This window comes from Anopheles bellator, chromosome 2, assembly GCF_943735745.2.
Source record: "Anopheles bellator chromosome 2, idAnoBellAS_SP24_06.2, whole genome shotgun sequence".
Classification (NCBI taxonomy): domain Eukaryota; kingdom Metazoa; phylum Arthropoda; class Insecta; order Diptera; family Culicidae; genus Anopheles; species Anopheles bellator.
The window spans coordinates 16,011,258-16,030,515 of record NC_071286.1 but is presented as its reverse complement, the minus strand read 5'-3'; the positions used below and the strand labels follow the sequence as shown (position 1 = coordinate 16,030,515).

The 19,258-nt window shown below is 50.4% G+C and overlaps 2 protein-coding genes across 2 annotated transcripts in view; both read left to right on the top strand.

Annotated features, from left to right (window-relative positions):
* The window catches only part of LOC131208584 (voltage-dependent calcium channel type A subunit alpha-1-like), a 10,601-nt gene extending 6,687 nt beyond the window's left edge, over positions 1–3,914 (top strand). The window contains exons 12-25 of the mRNA XM_058201382.1: positions 1–17; positions 91–201; positions 263–346; positions 412–594; positions 678–769; positions 841–991; positions 1,067–1,194; positions 1,262–1,464; positions 1,530–1,839; positions 1,921–2,078; positions 2,896–3,096; positions 3,203–3,354; positions 3,434–3,696; positions 3,770–3,914. The exon at positions 1–17 is cut by the window's left edge and continues 148 nt beyond it. Coding sequence (XP_058057365.1) covers positions 1–17; positions 91–201; positions 263–346; positions 412–594; positions 678–769; positions 841–991; positions 1,067–1,194; positions 1,262–1,464; positions 1,530–1,839; positions 1,921–2,078; positions 2,896–3,096; positions 3,203–3,354; positions 3,434–3,696; positions 3,770–3,914 — 2,198 coding nt within the window. The remainder of the gene's footprint in view (positions 18–90; positions 202–262; positions 347–411; positions 595–677; positions 770–840; positions 992–1,066; positions 1,195–1,261; positions 1,465–1,529; positions 1,840–1,920; positions 2,079–2,895; positions 3,097–3,202; positions 3,355–3,433; positions 3,697–3,769) is intronic.
* Positions 3,915–8,283: 4,369 nt separating this feature from the next.
* Positions 8,284–18,005, top strand: LOC131212759 (PDZ domain-containing protein 8). The gene is made up of 7 exons (XM_058206761.1): positions 8,284–8,505; positions 14,106–14,303; positions 14,369–14,772; positions 14,846–15,907; positions 15,985–17,035; positions 17,127–17,259; positions 17,616–18,005. The coding sequence occupies exons 1-7, from the start codon at positions 8,332–8,334 to the stop codon at positions 17,777–17,779; spliced, it is 3,186 nt and encodes a 1,061-aa protein (XP_058062744.1). The 5' UTR covers positions 8,284–8,331; the 3' UTR covers positions 17,780–18,005.
* The last annotated feature ends 1,253 nt before the right edge of the window (positions 18,006–19,258 follow it).

Below are 19,258 nucleotides of genomic sequence, written 5' to 3'. Positions count from 1 at the left end.
TGCTGCTGATGATGAAGGTACGCCATGCTTCGCCGGTCTCAGCCGGGTAGTTAATTCCATCCCTTCTGCCTCGCCTTCCGCCGTTCACAGTGTCACGATCAGAACAAAAAGCTGGAAAACTTCATGAAGTATCTGAACATGATATTCACCGGAATGTTTAGCGTGGAGACGGTCCTGAAGATCATTGGGTTCGGCGCAAGGGTAAGTGTGGGGCCTCTGTCCGTGCCGTGGTACACCATCACCATGTCGCTCTTCTTTGTAGAACTTTTTTAAAGACGCTTGGAATGTGTTCGATCTGATCACCGTCATCGGTAGCATCGTGGATGCGCTGATCCTGCTACTTTGGGTACGTCAAATGGGTGGCCGTTGGCACTGCCGGTTGCAGGAGTAATGCCTGGTGTCCCTTTCCAGGAAAACTCGTTCAACGTCGGGTTTCTTCGGCTGTTCCGTGCTGCCCGTTTAATTAAGCTGCTGCGCCAAGGTGACACCATCCGTATTCTCCTCTGGACTTTTGTCCAATCCTTCAAAGCACTGCCCTACGTTTGCCTGCTGATTGCTATGCTGTTCTTTATCTACGCTATTATCGGAATGCAGGTATGCAGGCGGTCAAGCGTCACTTTTTTTATTGTCCTTGCTTTGAACGCCATTCGTTTTCTGACTCATCCAACCGGATCCAGGTGTTTGGAAATATAGAGCTAGATCCCGATACCGCCATCAGTCGTCACAACAACTTCCGGTCGTTCCTCGATGGTTTAATGTTACTATTTCGGTAGGCCTGACTTCCGACTAAGGTACCCGTTCCGTCCTCTAATCAGAGAGTTGCTTTCCGCCTTTTTTTAGATGCGCCACCGGTGAGTCCTGGCCGAACATCATGTTGGCGTGCCTGAAGGGAAGACCCTGTGATCCTCGGGCGAACAAACCGAACGAAACCTGTGGGTCCACGCTGGCGTACGGCTATTTTGTGTCGTTCATCTTTTTCTGCTCCTTTCTGGTAGGGTGCCTGCCTAGCGCCTGTAGGCGGACCGTTTCAGATGCGCTGGGACTTCTTACCTTTGCCTCTTTGCAGATGCTGAACTTGTTCGTCGCCGTCATTATGGACAATTTTGATTACCTGACGCGAGATTCCAGCATATTGGGAGCCCACCACCTGGACGAGTTTGTGCGCATCTGGGCCGAGTACGACCCGTCGGCATCGTAAGTGTCTTGCTGGATCTTCGGAGGTTTCGTAGGCTGATTGAAACGTTCACTTCCCATTTCTCAGTGGTAAGCTGCACTACACCGAGATGTACGATATGCTGAAGAACATGGCACCACCACTCGGGTTCGGCAACAAGTGCCCCAATCGGTTGGCCTACAAGAAGCTCATCCGCATGAACATGCCGGTCGACGAGGAGGGCCGTGTGGGCTTCACGACCACACTGTTTGCGTTGATCCGAGAGAATTTAAGCATCAAGATGCGCCCGGGTAAGGGGGTCAGCTTGGGTCCCGAACCACCCAGCGTTAATCCTCGTTTTTCTCACCCTCACTAGCGGAGGAGATGGATCAAGCGGACAGTGAGCTGCGCCAAACGATCAAGCAAATCTGGCCGATACAGGCGAAGAAGATGGTGGATCTGTTGGTTCCACCGAACGGTGTGCTGAACACGGGCAAGATGACGGTCGGCAAACTGTACGCCGGCATCCTGATGTTGGAAACGTGGCGCAACAACAAGGGCGCCCGCTACGACTTCGAACCGGAGCTGCAGGAGCACAAGGCTCACGAGATACAGGAACCGTACCTGGACGACGGTCATCTGCATCCGGACCAACGGAACGGACACGTGCGATCACCCAGCCTTCAGTAAGTACGGGTGGCAGAGTGGGCAGGATGGAGCTGCTCGGTAATATCGCGCGTTTCTTATTTCCCCCCCGATTCCTCTAGACGCGGATCGGCGCTGGAGCGTTCGCCAAGTCCCCGGCATCTCCACCACGATATCGGCTTCTCGGAGACGGTGTCGAACGTGGTGGAGATCGCACGGCGCGATCATCTTATCGGTAGGCACCACTATGGGCATGGCTATGGCGGTAGATATCATAGAGGTATCATCTTCACGCTTCAATTGTTCATTTCCCCGTTCACTTACTGACACGGGCGCGAGACGGCACGGGCACTCCGCCCAGCGGCGTGCCCGTGCTTCTCGTGCCGCACCTTCGGCACTCAAACGGTCCTGTTATGCGATATTTATTTTCCATGATAGTTGTAGCTACCATACCGGCCGGCGGCGTCCTTACTGATCCCTTAGGGATGCTCCCTTAGAGAACCGCAGTAAACCCCGCATCTCACTAGGCTAGGCAAACTCATCGAATGAAGTAGCGAAGCAGTAGCCCCCCTCTAACGGTATCCTGTCCCGTGCGTTCCGTTCTGTCCGAATGTCCGTTTAGCTCGCCGTAGAGATACGTTCTGTCTAGCCATTGCTTAGCGCATTCAATTTAGAAACTAGCGAAACAGTTACACTTTACCAACACGACCTTTTAGCACACGGAAGCAGCAGCCCGAATGAGAGCCCCGCAAAACCGGTACCGAACGAAAATTATTTGCAACCGGGCTCCATTGCACGGAATGCTTCCTGCAGCGTTCGGCATGAGTTGGTAGCATTTGGCGCCATGATTTGTACCCACCACACGCATGATTGGTTTCATTGGTGACGTCAGCGGGACGATCGAACTGCCGATCGATCGCTGACTTGCGCCCCGTTTTCGCGCGCTTAAATTCGTGGTCCCCGTTCCTGGGCCGGGACCACGGGCGCGGCGCGGTGATGATCGTGATCATGAAAATAAATATGACTGCCAAAACAGCAAGCAAAAACGACCCACACGAAACACACTGTACATAGGTTTGACATTTTGTAACATAAAGGTTCCTGGTCCGTAGCCACCAGTCCGGCACGTTCGCCGTCGCCCAGCCGCCTGGATACGCAGATCAGTGCCCACCATCGGTGCAATCGTAGAATACACCCGTACGGTACGACTAGCCTCGGCCAGCGCTCGCGGTCCCCGAGTCCGGCACGGCTGCAGGAGTGGAGAGAACGGGAACGTGACCGGTACCGCGAAGAAATCGGTGACTATCGATCGAGCGAACCGCCCCACCCAGCCACCCCTCACTGACCGCCCGATGTGTCTCGCTCTCTCTCCCCTCTCTCTCTCTCCGTCTCCGTCTAATCCAGTGACGAGACCGTACATCCAGCACACGTACCCAGTATTACAATCACATCGGGACTTCGGACGGAGACTGCCACCACGACCAATCAAACCGACGACGCTCCAGCTGAAATCGACCAACATCAACTTCCCGCAGCTCAACACGAGCCCCACGCATGTAAGCCAGGTCCTCTCGATTACGTCACCGGGCCGCGCGCCTAACCTCAACTCCTGGTTCTTGGTTCCTTCCGAAACAGCAAAACCTGCATCTCTCGCTAAACACTCACACCCTGCCGTACAGTGTTCATTCGTTGCCGGGCTCGCGGGGGGATATCCCGCGCGATCCTCGCATCTACCACCACACCGAGAGCGAACGGGACCGGGAACGGGAGCGGGTCCGGGAGCGCGAGCGGGACTACGGGTCACGCTACGTGTTCCGCGACACGGAACGGGAGCTGTTCGAGATCGAGCGCGAACTGGAGCGGGCCCGCGACTCGGCCCGCGACACCGAGTACGAGAGGTACGTACGAAGGTCCTACGTGCCGGCACGGGCTCTAATCCCAGGATGTCCACTTCCCCTTTCCGGCACACAGAGTGGAGCCCCTGTCGTATGAGCATCTGTACACGCTCGGGCGCACGGGCGGCAGCTCGTTCGGGGCGTCCGCCCTGAACGGCTACAAGCCGAAGGTGGGCATGCACTCGATCTACTCCGAGTCGGACGAGGGCGACTGGTGCTAGCACGCCGCGAATACAACGAAATCAATCCAACTATCGAACTCCACTGCCAAACCAGCAGCCATTACCGAGCATATCCGCCGTGCCGTGGCCGGCCGACCCGGCTGGCAGTCCTGCGTCCCCATCCCCATCCCGCCATCCGGTGGCGGCGGCGGCGGCCCTTCCCGAGTCGTAGATCGGTGCCGGCTGTACGCCAGCCTCCAACACACCGTGCAGTCGTCGTGCATCATTACGCGTTGGCCACTGGCGATGCTGTAGCCGCTTGTGATGAACTCCGGTTAGTGGTTAGGGAAGCCAGGGCTAGGGAAGCTTCCTGGAAGGGCGGACGCACCCGATCGAAGCGATTTGTCCGATCGGGGGCGTGGAAAGCGTTCGCGTAGCTATAACTATCGAAACGTATAAGCATCGGTTCCATCCAGTCAAATCATTGTGAGATGAAATTAGGACACTCTAGTAGTAGTAGGCAACGGTAACTCGTGTTTCGTAGTAGACAGCGATAGTCGGCCCAACTCGAAACGTTTCCATCACTTCTCCCCCTCTCTCTCTCTCGTTTACTCTACCAAACACTAGGCAAGTACACGGCACCGGCGGAAAAAGAAAGCAATATCTAAGCCAAAATAGTAGAGACTCTACTTGAAAATCGCAAACGGTACACATTTACTCCGATATCTATTTCTTTGGTTGCTGATGGCCGCTAGCTAGCGATTCGCCGAAGCTAGCGATTGTTTGTTGAACTAGTTCCAATATTGCTTCATGGGCCAGGTTGTTGCTTATAAATTCTGATTCTATTGTATTTCAACTATGGTTTGGTTGTCGTTTCGAATCAGGGCTGTTGCTAGTACTTTACTAATCACAATTGTCACATCTTACTTTGCATTCAAATGCCATTGTTTAGCAGCAGGCTTTTAGAATTCGCAGAGGCCCATTAAGGAGTGTATTGCAGAAAGGCAATATCAACGAACATACATTCGAGCGTCTAGTGTAGAGAATATATTCTTCAAAGTATCATTGACAAACGCGGGTAGTTGATTGTAGGAATTGATTAGAATACCAGACGGTTAATGCATTCTTCTAGCAAAAGTAGCACAAGGGCATGGGAAGACACTTGGCAAGTTAAGGGTTAGTAGTTTGAGCGAATTGTTGGTCATAAATCAGTTTCGGTAGTTTTGTTACACCAGACAACAATCATATCAATGCAGCACACTGTGTACGGTTAAAAGCTGAAAAGCATCTGCACACCTTTAGTCGATATGCTCTACAACCATTCTGTTACACGATGTTGATGAGTTCCGCCAGCGTAGTGGACGTTTTCGTTAGTGTTTGCTTGTTTTAGTGTTACTAGATTTCCATCCAACTCCATGGAGAAGCAAATAATGTAAAAACTATAAACAAATCACCGATAGAGAACAATTAATGCAAACTAAATTACACATCATGCTTTTGCACTTGAAAAGTATTACAAGACAAAACAACCACTAAACTGGAAGAAAGGTATAATAACTGTTTTTTATATAGTTGCTAGACATTCTCACGGAACAGAGTTTAAATACAAGCTTTAACACATGTTACGAAATTCATCAGTTATGAAACCAAAATGGCGTCGGCGTCGTAAGGGGTTGCTAATGAGACTATTGTTTTGAACTTGTATAACTTTCATCGTAAACAATCATTAACGCTTAACGTAAGAAAAGTGCGGTGAACGTACGATGGTCAGCGGCCAACTTCTTGAAAACCAATGGTGGCAACAAAAGGGTGGCCATCGAGTGAAATTAAAACAAACACTAATTTTGTCGTCCAAAAGCAGAATTGCGTTTAACGGTAACGCACCACACCGAGGCATGCCCGGCAGAGCGGCGATACAATCGAAGTTTTGATGTTTGTTACGTTATGATATTACCGGTTCGATTCGCAATCGATCGCCACCAGGAAGCGAGTGGGGGATGGGGGGCGAGTTGACGATGTTCAAGATTGCGTTTCAATCCCGAGCAAAACATAAACTCCATTGAAAAGGAACAAACATAGCAGAGCCACTAGAGTTATGAGCAAGCAGTTATGAAGGAAAAATTATGCAACAGCAAATTTGAAACAAAAAACAACAAATACAAAACAACAACTGGAAAGTGATAAGATAACTTTTAGATATTAGCTAAATCAACCAATTTAGTGCTAGTCAAACTAAGCTAGTTCAAAGCGACCTCTTACTTGCAGCAATCTAGAATAGAACTAAACACATAATGCGACATTGAGCTGCTGCTGCTGCCCTTGCGAAGGGTGTCCAAACAAACCGCCAATCCGAAACAGAAATGTTCTTCAAGCATTACAATAATTACGACAAACGTGACTCCGCCGGCACCGGTGAAAGTGTGCGCCGCATACAGGACGCAATTGAATATTCCACATTAGCTAAACAAATTCAATTTCAACACACTCTATCGTAGTCAAGCGAATTAGGTGCCGATTGGTAAGCAAACAGGACAGCACATCTGTACATATGGGCATGCTATTAACAGTAGTGCAGTAGGAAACATAGCCAGAGAATGCGGCGATGAATTTACATAAATTACGAGGAAAAGCATCCAAAAAAATTGAAAGTAGTAGAAGCATCCTAGGCCGCGGACATTTCAAGTCTTCTTCAAGTGATGATTGGTTAAATTTCCAGCGCTGGTAGAGAGGCCACAAGTTGGAGTCCTCATTCGATTGCTTTTTAATCGGCTAAACGCTAGTAACGAATTGGTTAATCGATAACTTTTTTCTATAAACCAGAAATTTGGGACAGCGAAAAAGCAAACTAATCGAACCACATGTTGCTAAATTTGTTTGTTCTTTGCATTAGCGCAAACGGAAGTCTCGGAAAATGCAAACGATTCGCCACTCTCATTGTCCTCTCAGATGCATGCTCGGCTTACCGGAAACTTAGAGTCAATAGACAGTAAGGAACTTACTTACGAATTTGCAAACGCGAAATATCTCATACTACTGCCACTCGCCCATACTGCAGCGGCGTTTTCGTGGCGCGCCGTGCTAGTTACGGATCCGTTTTCAAGCTGTTACTGTAGCAATTCCGTGGCCATTTCGGGGTTTTTAGTTAGAAACTGTTCGCGTAGAGCCAGTTTTGTTCCATGGCCAAGGAGCACTGGCTACGATTGGGTTTGCTAGTAGTAAAACAGTGATTAAAACAATTGGTCAACGTAGCAAGTTGCCATCGACTACGCAAATTAATACTAAATTTCACGCGCGCAAATCGAGACAAACATACAAACCGCAAAATGTGATGTTCATAATAAAATCGAAAATATTAGGTGATCATAAACTTACCGTTGGAACCACTACCGCGTCGCTTCGGCGGGGACACGGCAAAGCAGAGGGCGATAAATATACAATCGAAATTTCGCAATCTATTGCCGCAGAGGCAGTTAGTATTTGAGGTTGATTATTAGTTGCAAAATTGTATGCAAAATGTGCATCGAGCACGAGCGGCACGGATTCGGACGCGTTCACAGCATTTGTAAATTTTTTCACTATTTTATATTTAGCGATATTTCCGACGAAGAAGAACCTGCGGGAGAAACTTGAATAAAAATAAAACATCCTGTTTAAACCAGAGACGGTTGGTCGCGTAGCACAGTTCAATGACGTGTATAACAGTTCAAACGCAAACTGGTCGAAAACCCGATTCAAGCTACGAAAACCCGAAGACAAAACCTGAACTTTCTGCCCGCGAGCTGACTTTCGAACCTGACTTCACGCAGCCTGCGCGTGTGTGAGTGTCGGCGCGATGAAACCAACACAAGCGCGCCGCCGATCCCGCAAACGCGGCTGTGGGGAACTGTCAAACTTTGCGTTCGAACTGTCAAAACATCAAAACATCAAAACAGCGCAAAATCAAAATCAAAATCTCGCAAAATCCGCTTCTTGCCGCACTTTGGTTGGTGATTCGTCCTTTAAACACGGCACTGTGAAGCTGGGAGCGCGCATCCTTCCACCAAACGCACCGGAATGTGCAATAAGCTGTGAGTGTTTGGCCAGCTCCTGCAGCTCATCTGCTCATCTGTGTTCTGTGTTAAGAGTGCAGCGAAAAAATGGAGTTTCCCCAAATGCAATGGCCGAAACGAAACACGGCAGCCGCGGGTGTTGAATAAATAATGTCCTCGCGCGAAGTGCCACTCGAAAGTGCATTGAAAAAGGTGCACAGATTGCAGCACCTGAGTGGCGGCCCTTTGTTTTCGTGCGACCTGAAGTGAAAGTGTCCTGTGCATAGCATAGCTGCACCCCAGCAGAGCCCTTGCCAGCGAATTGTAGCGTTCCACAGAGAAAGAAGCCCGCGTTGAGAAAAGCGAAAACAAAGCTCGCACCGCAAAACGGACAATCTTCCCCGGGCGAGGGATTACGGTCGACGAATCGAGAAACGCGAGCCTTAAAGATGGATCTACTTAATCTGCTGCTGTTCTGCCTGATGTCGTGCGTGATTGGGGCCGTGCTAATGCTGCTGATACAATACTACGCGTTCGTGAGATACTTCCGTCTGCCGGAACTGGACCAGGAGCAGGAGAACCAGAGGAAATCCGCGTTCAGCGAGCGGTACATCCTGCCCGATGTAAGTCCTGCTGCTGCCATGCACCAATCTCTTGCCGGTTAAACGCTGTTACTGCACAAGCAAACTTCCCTTCTCAGAATTGGTCGGTTTGAGTATTTCGGGTGTCGCTCTTCGTTGGGTGGAAATGTACCACCAAGGCACGGTTGGCGGAAAAGACGGACGATGGATCCAAACAATACGCACGGGTACCGGTGACCTACTTTCGGTCCCCTCCTTTCTATCTTCCAGCAGATTGTCGCCACGGAAGGTGGACTGGTTGGATTGGCAACTTCTGCCGACGGGGCCCGTTGACGAAACACAACCATCGTTGTTCCGTTCCGGTCAAATGACGCACTCCGGGCGCCCGGCTCGTGGGTACGTTTGGCCCCATTTGGAGTGTGTTTTGGGCGTAATTTTGTTTTCTTTTCTTCGATTGTCTACTACCGCCACCCACTGATTCGGGCCCGGGCCGCTGCGCAAACGGTAGCGCAATTGATAGCGTTCGGTTGTTTCGCTTTTTCATTAGTACGTCAACCCCACAAATTTCCCCCGGGCACGACAAGTGGTCCTGATTTTGGGGCATTGCGGATGGGGTTGGAAATTTATGTCCTGTCGTGCTCCAATAATAAATTGGAGTTGCTAAACGCTGCGTCGGCCTTCGGATTGTGCTGTTGTCTTTGGAGCGAATGAAGCTTGAAACGTGCTTATCCGTCCGCGGCTTGTGTCTATTAACACCTTTGTTTACGACTCAAATACCTTGTGGATAACGTAATTATATTGTTCGGCTACCGCAACGACTTAGCAACGAGATGGATAACCCGTTCGAACACTTTCAGAGGATTTCACAAATACTTCACAGCTTGTCGATTGTGAGGTGCAAAATTTATTCACCACAAGATTGTAAAATATGAATAATCGAAAACGTAATTTACGATTCATTCTGCTGGGATCAGGATGAGCCCCAGAGGGTCAGAACCAGGGTCGAGAGGAACGAGAACATGTCTCGCTTTAATGAACTGCCCGGTCGGTATAGATGCACGGCGCTGGCACCATTAGAGTTGGGTCGAGGTCGGTGAAAGGTGCTAAGGTGAAATCTGCCACCATCCGGCACCGGTCGGCCACAGAGTCTGGACAAACCTGAGCGAAAGAGTTGAAAAGGGGCGCAGCGAAAATTCTCCCATTCATCTCCATCGCCGATTATGAAGCCATTCGCATGACAGAGCCATTAAAGGACGATTATGCATCAGGCTTTCGATGCCCTATTTGTGTTCCGCTCCTGTGGGCCGTGGAATTAAGTTGAAATCAAGGCGAAGCGCCCGATATTTTTAGTCTCTGTCTTTAATTCTTGGATCGCTACCACCGTAAGGCAGAGCAACTCGTAGGTTGGAAAGTGGAAAATTGATCCTCTTTATAAAAATTCCACGAGCAAAAAGTGAACCGAGAAACTCACCACAAAAGGCACACGTAGCCGAGAATAGTGTGGGCCGAACCTGTGGCCTCCGCCGAAAGCCCAGGCTGGTTGGCGTTCTTTTCGGGCGTTCTCTTTGTCCTTTTGGAATAAGAGCCCCCCGAGAGGTCCCTGTACGAGAGAAAAGCAGAAAAGCGTACCGGAACAAGTTTCAAGCCAACCGAACGTCGTGTGCCACTGATTCAGTGTTCGTCGGGAGCAAAGTTTTCGGAAGCCTTAAGCGGAACTATGCCAGCAACTCGTAGCAAGCACCCAATCATCCATCCCCGTCCTGTGGAGTGTTCGCCGAGGACTTTAGAGTCCTCGCAGCCTCCACTCAGCCCGGCGGAGGAAGAATGACGCTGTTGAGCCTATTCTTGGCCACAAGTGGGTGGGCTCTGGTTTGCTGTTAACCGATGAAGCACAGCACAATATCGTCGATATTGGCCATGTTTTCTGTAGAGGCCAAGCATTGGTGGAAGCATTTTGAACGCAAATGATGCCCGGTATCGCTCCGTTGCGTCAGCTGTCAACACTGACACTGATTCACCAGTACATTCCTGCCTTTTGGGGAAATTTTGGTAAAATAAAATCCATCAACTCCACCTGTCAACAACCAACCTGTTTGCAACCGCAATGCAACCGTGTGCAGCAGCACAATGGAGTGCATCTGACGGTGGCCACAATAAGTCCGCTTGAGTGCTGCAGAAGACAGCGCACTGCTTCGACTGCTCAACTCACTTGAGGCTTCAAAAATTTACAGAAAAGAACGAAGCCCTGCCCCTTTGGTCTTTACCTTTTCTGTGTTCGACTATGTGATTATGCACTCCCTTCGGACCTTCGACTCTGTGTTCCGCTTCTCGGTTGTTTCATCTCACCAACTCTTCTGTGGAAGAGTTTTAATACGTGAGTTCGGGAAGCCTTTGAACCTTTTCAGTCCACGTGGCTCTAGTTTGAGTTTGTAATTAAACGAGAACCTTAATTGAAGTTTGGCAAGTAATCCAATCTGTTTTTACAATAAACTTGCTGTAACACGTCACGTCCATCGTTCTGTTTTGAACTTAGAGTTTTATATTTGAAGCTTTCTAGTAGCTGGACCGGCCTTCGTAAGCCTTCTGGCTCTAGCTCCCTACACCCAGGGAACGGCACGTTATCTCCCGGTAACCGTTTGTCACCAGTGAACGTGGCGCTACTTCGTTAGAACTAGTTGGCAGTTTGACAAACATCGTTAAACTGGCTCACTTCAGTGCGCTTTGAGCATCAATTCCGGCGGAAAAGAAACATAACTCCTCGGGCTTGGCCGTGCTCATTACACGCTTCATTTCGCTTGTCGCCATCAACAGCGCCGGACGGCTGTTTATAATTTGGATTTACTACCTTCGCTCTTGCAGATTGATAAAACCTGGCCGGGTGATGACTGTAGCCGTAGCGTCCATTTGTACCATTCGAGGAAACTTGATTTTAGTACTCCTGTGCCGGGGTTTTATGGCACCACGCGCTACGAGTGGCCGGCAGGTGCCAACACCTTGGTTCGTAATTTGAATTCTTTCCGGTTTGCTTCTTCCCACTGAGAGATGATACGTTTGCCCGGGTCGCTAATACTTTGCGTTTTACTGCGCTGACCTCGACCGGCGTTGACCGCCAACAGGCGACCGGCAGCCCCGTTCAGTTTACGATTTAACTCTCACTTCAGCACCCCGTTTTGGGGAGCCGGGAGACAGCAGATGAAAACTGCGGAACGTGGCGGAATCTAAGTTAAACGATCCAACTCCCTTCAATTCGGAGTGTGGGTTTGGTATAAACAACTTACCGGTAACGAGAAGTTTACCAACAAATTGGTCAACGGAGACTGCCGAAATGCGACACGCAATTACCTATTCAGTCATTTGCATCACATCCGAGTGAACCTAACCGACCGGAATGACGTTCGATGTCCTGGAATCAATTTAGCCATTAAATGGGCATCAACCACGTTCGTGTTATTTTTATGGTAATGTTAAACAAATTTACTTCTAGGGCAGTGGCGCCGGATCGGTCGGGTGCTGTACTGCTCAATTATTTTCCAATCATGCCCTTATGCTCAGGAGCTGGCCAAGATTGAGGATTCGCCGATATGACACTCGCCCCAGAAGAACGGTTGATGTTGGTTCTGCATCAGAATGAGGTTCGACCTTACTCTTGTGCTGGTAGTGTTTTATCACCTGCTCATTGGTATCATCCTCGTACGGGGACAAATCATGGAGGAGACCGAAATTGATGCACCATCAACACAAGTGACTCTACCGGCTCCGCCTCCAGCTATAGCCCAGTGCCCGGTCAAAGTGACAGTCCAGCCGGACATGAACGCTTCCGTGATCATGACCGACCGATTGTTGCAACTTCTGTCCCCCATCGACATAATTGTGGACTTTACTGATCCCAAGTTGCCGCGCGAGAATACACTACGGAATACGGAGTATCATTGCATTACCGGGTGGTGCCAAACGCAGTGGCAGCGAAACTCGACCACAGCCATCGAAGGCTGGCTGGAGCTACACTGTGGTCACAAAATCATCGGCTCGCTACAATTTCTGATCGCTCCGGATGGATGTGTGTCCTTTTTCCTGGAAAACGTGCGCGTGGACATCGATCGCTGCATCGCTGCTCGGCCATCGCTGAACGAATCGCACCACGTGTTGCTCGTCTCCGAGTCGTTCGTCGTGCTCAATCAGGCCGGTAACCGAAACGTGGCGATACTGGAAGACATGGACGGTGACAGAGTGTATGACCGGAATCGAACGCTCCATGGGAAGATGATATGGCGCGCACTGCAAGCGTTCAAACATCCGTCTATCGAGGAAATCTTCAAATGTGACTGTGCCGCCGTCCGTGCTCGGATGGCGCAACTACGAACATGTGTCGGTGGCGCTGGTGGAGGCCAAATTGCGAATCTGGCCAAGAGCGTGTCGATAGTCACCGCTGTGGCTGTCGGTACCGCGTTGACTTTGCTGACGATTCTAAAGGTTGCCCGGGCAATTTTCAAATAACTCCAGCCGGATAAAGGATCCTTCAAAAGGATTCAATGTTTCGTTACGCTTGGAAAGTCAGTTCTTTGGAATTACATCAAATTAAAACATTTGATTACCCTTTGCTCGGAACCGTTATGGATCAAGAGGTGGCCAAGCGGAAGTATGAACACCGTTGTTACCGGTTCTTAGTATAAACCTCGTTTCCGTCGTCAAGATGGCCTAATTAATTGCTCCCACGAACTCGTTCTGGTACATAAATACCGAAAGCGCCTCGGGGTCATTACGTTTGCGTTTCGCGGTAAACTTGTTACTTCGGGAAAGATAACTTATCGTGGCTGCCACCCGTTTAAACCCAAATTGTAGCTTGCCGAAAGGACTCTCTCGGGGTCGGTCGGTGGTCGTCTGTGTCGCTTAGTTAATGTTCTGCCTGTTATACCAATAAACGTTAAGGCTTATAATTTACCAAGCTTCGTCCTTAGAGGTGCCTAACGATGCTTCCAACCAAATAAGGGCACCGATGGTCGTCCATTGTTGGCCAAGACCAACCAGGTGGGCAAAACATAAATCGTACCACAAACCCACCGAACCGTGCGATGATAAATCCTGATGACCCGTCGCGTTGACATGCTCGACACGTGTGTGGTATCGTTGGGGCCGGAACAAGAAACACCTTCCCACGCGTGGACACGCTTGTCGAACACGACGACGGAAACAAAATAATGAGAAAATTAATTCCGCCTCTGGTCCTTCCCGGAAAAACTGTTCCTACAATCGCATGAGTTTGCTGTGTGGTGTCCTCTGTATGGCAGCAATGACACACCGTGACGGCTATTCCTGCTGTGAATGAAACGGCGCTTGATTGGTTATGTATTAAGCCCTTAATAACCGAATGGTTTTGCAATTGAACCTGTTGAGAGCGCGCAACGATGATGCGGTGCGGTCCTCTACTGGTCCTTATCGGTTGCGCAAACAACATCGTTAACGCCACGTGGATATCCCGCTGGTTCTCACGCGGATCGGTTTCTCCGTTCGCCCCCACGGTACATTGATTAGTGTTCATTATTGTGATTTACTTCTATTAACTCGCTGATTGTAATTCTTGCTGTCGGCATTTGTGTCGGAACATGTGCGCTAATTCTTTCCCTTATGGACGTATCATCCTACAGACACTGATGGAGAACATTAAGGCACCGGATCAGGAGAGCAAATCAACGATTATGGCCATCAATCTTATCCTGCAGTTCCTGTACTTTGAGCTGCGGCAATCGAACCGTGTGCGGAAGTGGTTCCACCGCAAGCTATCGCTCGAGCTGGACGAACTGATCAGCAAAACCACAACGGGCAAGCTTTTCGACAAGCTGAAGGTACTGTAATTTGCGACCGATCTCTACTACGTGACCTTGTAACACTCTGTGGGCTCCGTTTGCAGATTCGTGATCTCGATTTGGGCAGCCAATTTCCGGAGATAAAGAACTTTCGCCTTCACGCCGTGGATTTGCATCCGGACGAGGGTCACATCGAGAGCCTAGATGTGCTACTCGATCTACACTACGAGGGTAACTTTCGGCTGACGATCGATGCCGACATGGTGCTTGGAAAGAAGGGATCGTTGGCGTTGCGCGTCAAGCAAGTGTCCGGTATGGCGCGGCTACAGTTTACCCGCAAACCGTACACTCACTGGTCGCTCAGCTTCATCAACGATCCGAAGGTCGAGCTGGACGTGCAGTCACACTTCCAAGGCCGCCAGATGCAGTCCAACATCACCAGCCTAATCTCGAATCAGATACGCAAGGCTATCCGACGAAAGCATACACTACCGAACTACAAGTTAAGGTAAGCAGGATCGAACCCTTCCGCCGTTTCTTCCGCTGCTTACCAGTCGATTCCCTTTCCCGCCCCGAAACAGATACAAACCTTTCTTCCACCGTGTGGAAGAGGACTACGAGCTGAACGAGATTGTTCCGAACGGTTCGCTCGAGGTGTCGATTGCGGAAATATCGCGCCTCAATGCTCCGGTTCGCACGCTGACACACGTGTACTGCACGCTTACGCTGGCCCACATGCCGTGGGTTGTTGCGCGCCAGCAGCAGCAGGAGCAGGATTTGGCCCAAATGATCGTATCGCTCGATATTGAAATATATAAAGCGAAAAACCAACAGATCGGTATCATGTTCAAGCAAAACGACCAAACAGTCCTGATCGAGGCGGTCATCCCCAACACGCCGGCATCGAAGGCCGAGCTGCGCCGTGGCGATGTGCTGCTCTCGATACAGGGCAAACGGGTGACGAACATCAATCACGTGGCGAAGATCATTAAAGCGTTGAACCGGCCTATGTTTATACTGCGCATCGAACGCATCGTCGCCGGCCAGATCAAGAACGACGCACTGCTGGACGACAACGATGGAGATTTCGAGGAGATCGATATGAATCTGAACATTAGCTTTTCGAAGCACATCGAAGCGGTGCAAATCGGTAGCGCGGGGTGTACGTTGCGCGAACGCAAGCTTGTACGGCGCAACTCCAAGGACAACAGTGGTGGCGAGTCAAGCCACTCGAACACGCCCGGTACGACGCCGGTGAAGAAACCTTCGATCACGACGGTAGGGGCTGGCGTGGATCAGCTTCTCCCGCGGGGAAGCTTCTCTGATCAAACGCTGGCCGGCAGCGCCGGTGGTGGCGGTACTGGCAGCGGGTCGAAGAAGTCTCACGTGGACTTCTATCCGCAGCATTCCTCCATCGACGCCGAGTTTAATTCCTTCATACGGCTGGACGATCCGTGCACGTTTCAGCTGCTGGAACGTTACTCGTACCTCAATCTGAGTGTGTACGGGAAGAGTAGTGACGAGAACCGGTTGCTCGGCTATCTCAACATTCCCATCAACAGTATTCTGCTGGAGTGCAACGAATCGCACCTGGGACATCACCTGAAGAAGTATCCATTACTTCCGCCGGAAGCGATTGATGTGTAAGGGACCATTTATTTTGCCTAGTATTGAGTATTGTGATCATGATCGAATCGTGGTTTTTTTTACCTTTCTGCAGCTCCAATCACGCCCTATCGATGCAGTCCGGATTCGATCAAAATTACTGTTATGGCGATGTGCTCCTCTCATTCGTTTGGAACGGCTCGGCGATAAACTCTGCAACCGCTACACCGAGCAAAGCGCTCACCTCGGACGAGAAGAAGCATAAGCTTATCACGATTAGCCGCGGGTCCGCCGATAAGCTCGACGAAGATCGGACGGACAGTGTGCCGGATGGTAAGGTCGCGGCTGCCGTAGTGCAACAGATTCCGCTGCAGTTGGCTGCGTCCCCGCATCAGCAGCAGCAACACGACTTTATTCGAACCCATTTTCACCGTTCGACTCAGTGCGGGTACTGTGGTAAGAAAATCTGGCTAAAGGACGCGGTGCAGTGTCGAGACTGTGCGATGTGTTGCCACAAAAAGTGCATCAACAAATGTCAAAGCTCGACGGTTTGCACCGCCAATGAGTTCAATCCGCAAATGACGACCGGAACGGAATCAACCCGCCCATCATCTTCGTCGTCGTCGTCTTCGGTGTTGCCGACGGGCGCGACAGCAACGACGCCGTCGTCCTCCGGTTCACTGCAGCCCGAATTTAAGCTCACCGAAGCCGACTCACCGACCATCGAAATCGAGGACTTTGTCGACGTGGCCGAGGAGCAGCAGCAGCAGATGATACCGAAGTCGAAGCTCGAAGCGCACCGCCAAAGCTTCAGCGATCTGCTCGTGCAGGGCCTGAAGCGTGTCAATTCGGCCAACAATCTGTCGATTCCGTCGATGGCCGGCCTCAATCCGAGCAGCAAAAGCTTGCCACCGACCCCGCAGCACACACCGCGCAAGCAATCGCTCGCGACGGTGAACGCCAACCCGTTCGTGCTGGTTACGCAGCGCCTCGAAAGTCTACCGGAAGACGTGAACGAACTGAGCGCGGAACAGATCGTCGAGCTAACGGCACCGCTGCTCGAGTACGGACCGTCCGATGCGTTGATGGCGCTGGCCAAGAGCAGCAGCAAAAGCATGTACGCCGACTGCGAGCCGGAGGTGCGGACGGCCAAGATCAACAAACTGGTGAGCCACCGCATCAAGGGGGAGCACAACCGCGGGAAGGGTGTGTGCCGGCGGCCCCGAACTCATTCGCTTCCCTGCGCTCTTTTTGCAGCTTTCCAAACTGCACACAGCACTGGACTACGAAACCATCAATCAGGCAGCGTCGGTCAGCGCGCCAAAAGAAAGTAATGGCGGGCCCGGCAATGTGACCGTCGGTACCGCGGCAGGCAGTGCTAGCGGGAAAGGTAGGTCGACCGATCGGTTTGTAAACCTTTGACCGCGACCAGCCCGTCGGAACCACGTGTTTCGAAAAGGGCGCCAAGATCGTTTGGGTTGTTTTTAGCATCCTAACAAAGTGATGAACGATGACTATATTGTGATAAATATATACTCGCGATTGATGGAAGAGCAATAAACATAAACAAAAAGGTTGCTTTTAAGTTAAATACACACATTTTTGGCTTTTTAATTTTGGCTCGGAACAATAGTAGACGAACACATCTGACAGTACTGTGAAGCCCCGCGGTGAACAAAGCAAATTCTAAATTCCATTTATTTTCTTCTCTACTTTTCATTCTTCTAAATGGCCCACCCTTCGAAGAACTGGCTGATGGTAGGGCAAAGGCAGCGCCACAGCAACAGCACGACGGCACGAGGGTGGCCTTTCTCGCGGGCCAATCCGACGAACGCGTGCAGGCACTCAGCATCATCATGCTGCACCTATGCTCGGGTCTACAGTGTGTTCAGGGTAACGTAGGTCAATGAGAACGGCGTATGCTTCGGCAGTACTCGCTAGGCTCGCTACTAGAACCGGCCAGTCGGCAACCGTCCACGGCGTCGCACGAACAGGAGACGCACGCCCAGCTAGACACAGTTCACAGTGCCGGTGATCGCTCCGGGCTGGCTGGCTTTGGTGGCGGCCGTAAGAGCCCATTCCGCTCGCGCCGGCTTACAGTCTGCCGCAAGCGGGCGCTTGGTATCTTCCAGCGTTCCGCTAGCGTCAGCGCTGGACCAACGACCGGCGGTACCACTAAACCTGCGCAGCGCCAAGTAAAGGAGATCGATTAAGCCTACCTTCCTGCCTTCTTGTGTGTGCTCTCTAGAAGCTTTCGTCCCTCCATGTTTATCACTCCTGCCGACTCTCTGCTCTCTCTGTCGTGCGCGCGCTGTGATTGTAAATTGTGCAGGTAGCAAGCATTTTATCGGTAAATTCTTGGATTTGTTGTGATGCAACTACGCGTAGTACCTACATTGGAGCCAAACCTTTACGAACGCGAACGTAACTATTTATAGAGGTACTTTTTAGACTCAACCATTTTAGGGTACTGCTAATCGTTGTGTAGCGCGCAAGCCGCACGCTCTCTGTCTCGTGCTCTCCGATAGTGTTATTGACGCGCTGATCCTGCGATTCCAGAATAGTTTTATCCTGCGATGTAGACTTGGTTTTAGCTGTAAAACTTCCATGCAACATTGTTATGTTGTTTATGCTTGCTACGCCGTTCGACTAGTGACTAGTTGGTTCAATCAATTCGTGTTTGCGGCGCATAACTTGATACACCCATCCATCCATCAATCTTCGTCTCTCACCGGTAGGACGTCTTCTAAATTTGGCGGCATGGGAAGCGGAGCTACTGCAGAAGCTACTGGTGGCCGGTAAACCGGCCCCACGACGTCGGTTCTGGAGAAGAACGCTGAAGTAATAGTAAGATTTTATGCTAACGTTAAGGATGCACGATCGTCCGTGGGCAGCTCGGAAGTTGATGGACAGCGTTTTATTTGCACCAGTGTCTCACGCTTTTATATCACTCTGGGAGTGCCCAGTTGGCAACCGACACATAAAGTGCGTAGAAATAGACGGCCTCAGCGTAAATATCGATAGTGTTTTTGACCTGGCTCAATAGCATTGCGAAGTACGAATGGAATTCGTAGGGTGAATCACATTGTGAATGATGCCAAAATCAAACTGAAGCCGAGAAGCTCTACCTAGCTCGTTAATACATCACCGAAACACAAGTTGTAAAACACATTGTATTGTATCGTAAAACACGGAATCGCACCAAGGAACTTAAGCGCTCATTCGTAACACTGTCTCCGTTATGTGTTTCTGTTGTGTTAAATGTTTGCAGCTGAAGGTGCTGAAGGTACTGAAATGGAAAATTCGTGTCAAACAGAACACTTTTATGCCGCATCTCACTCGCTCTGATTAGTACTAGCTTTATCGACGCAACACTAGCTGGCCCATAA

Excerpts from the sequence above, each read along its gene's own strand:
- LOC131212759 (XM_058206761.1), top strand. The coding sequence starts at position 8,332 with ATGGATCTACTTAATCTGCTGCTGTTCTGCCTGATGTCGTGCGTGATT. Across the intron at positions 8,506-14,105 it reads AGCGGTACATCCTGCCCGAT|ACACTGATGGAGAACATTAA; the intron begins GTAAGTCCTGCT and ends ATCATCCTACAG. Across the intron at positions 17,260-17,615 it reads AGGCAGTGCTAGCGGGAAAG|AACTGGCTGATGGTAGGGCA; the intron begins GTAGGTCGACCG and ends CACCCTTCGAAG.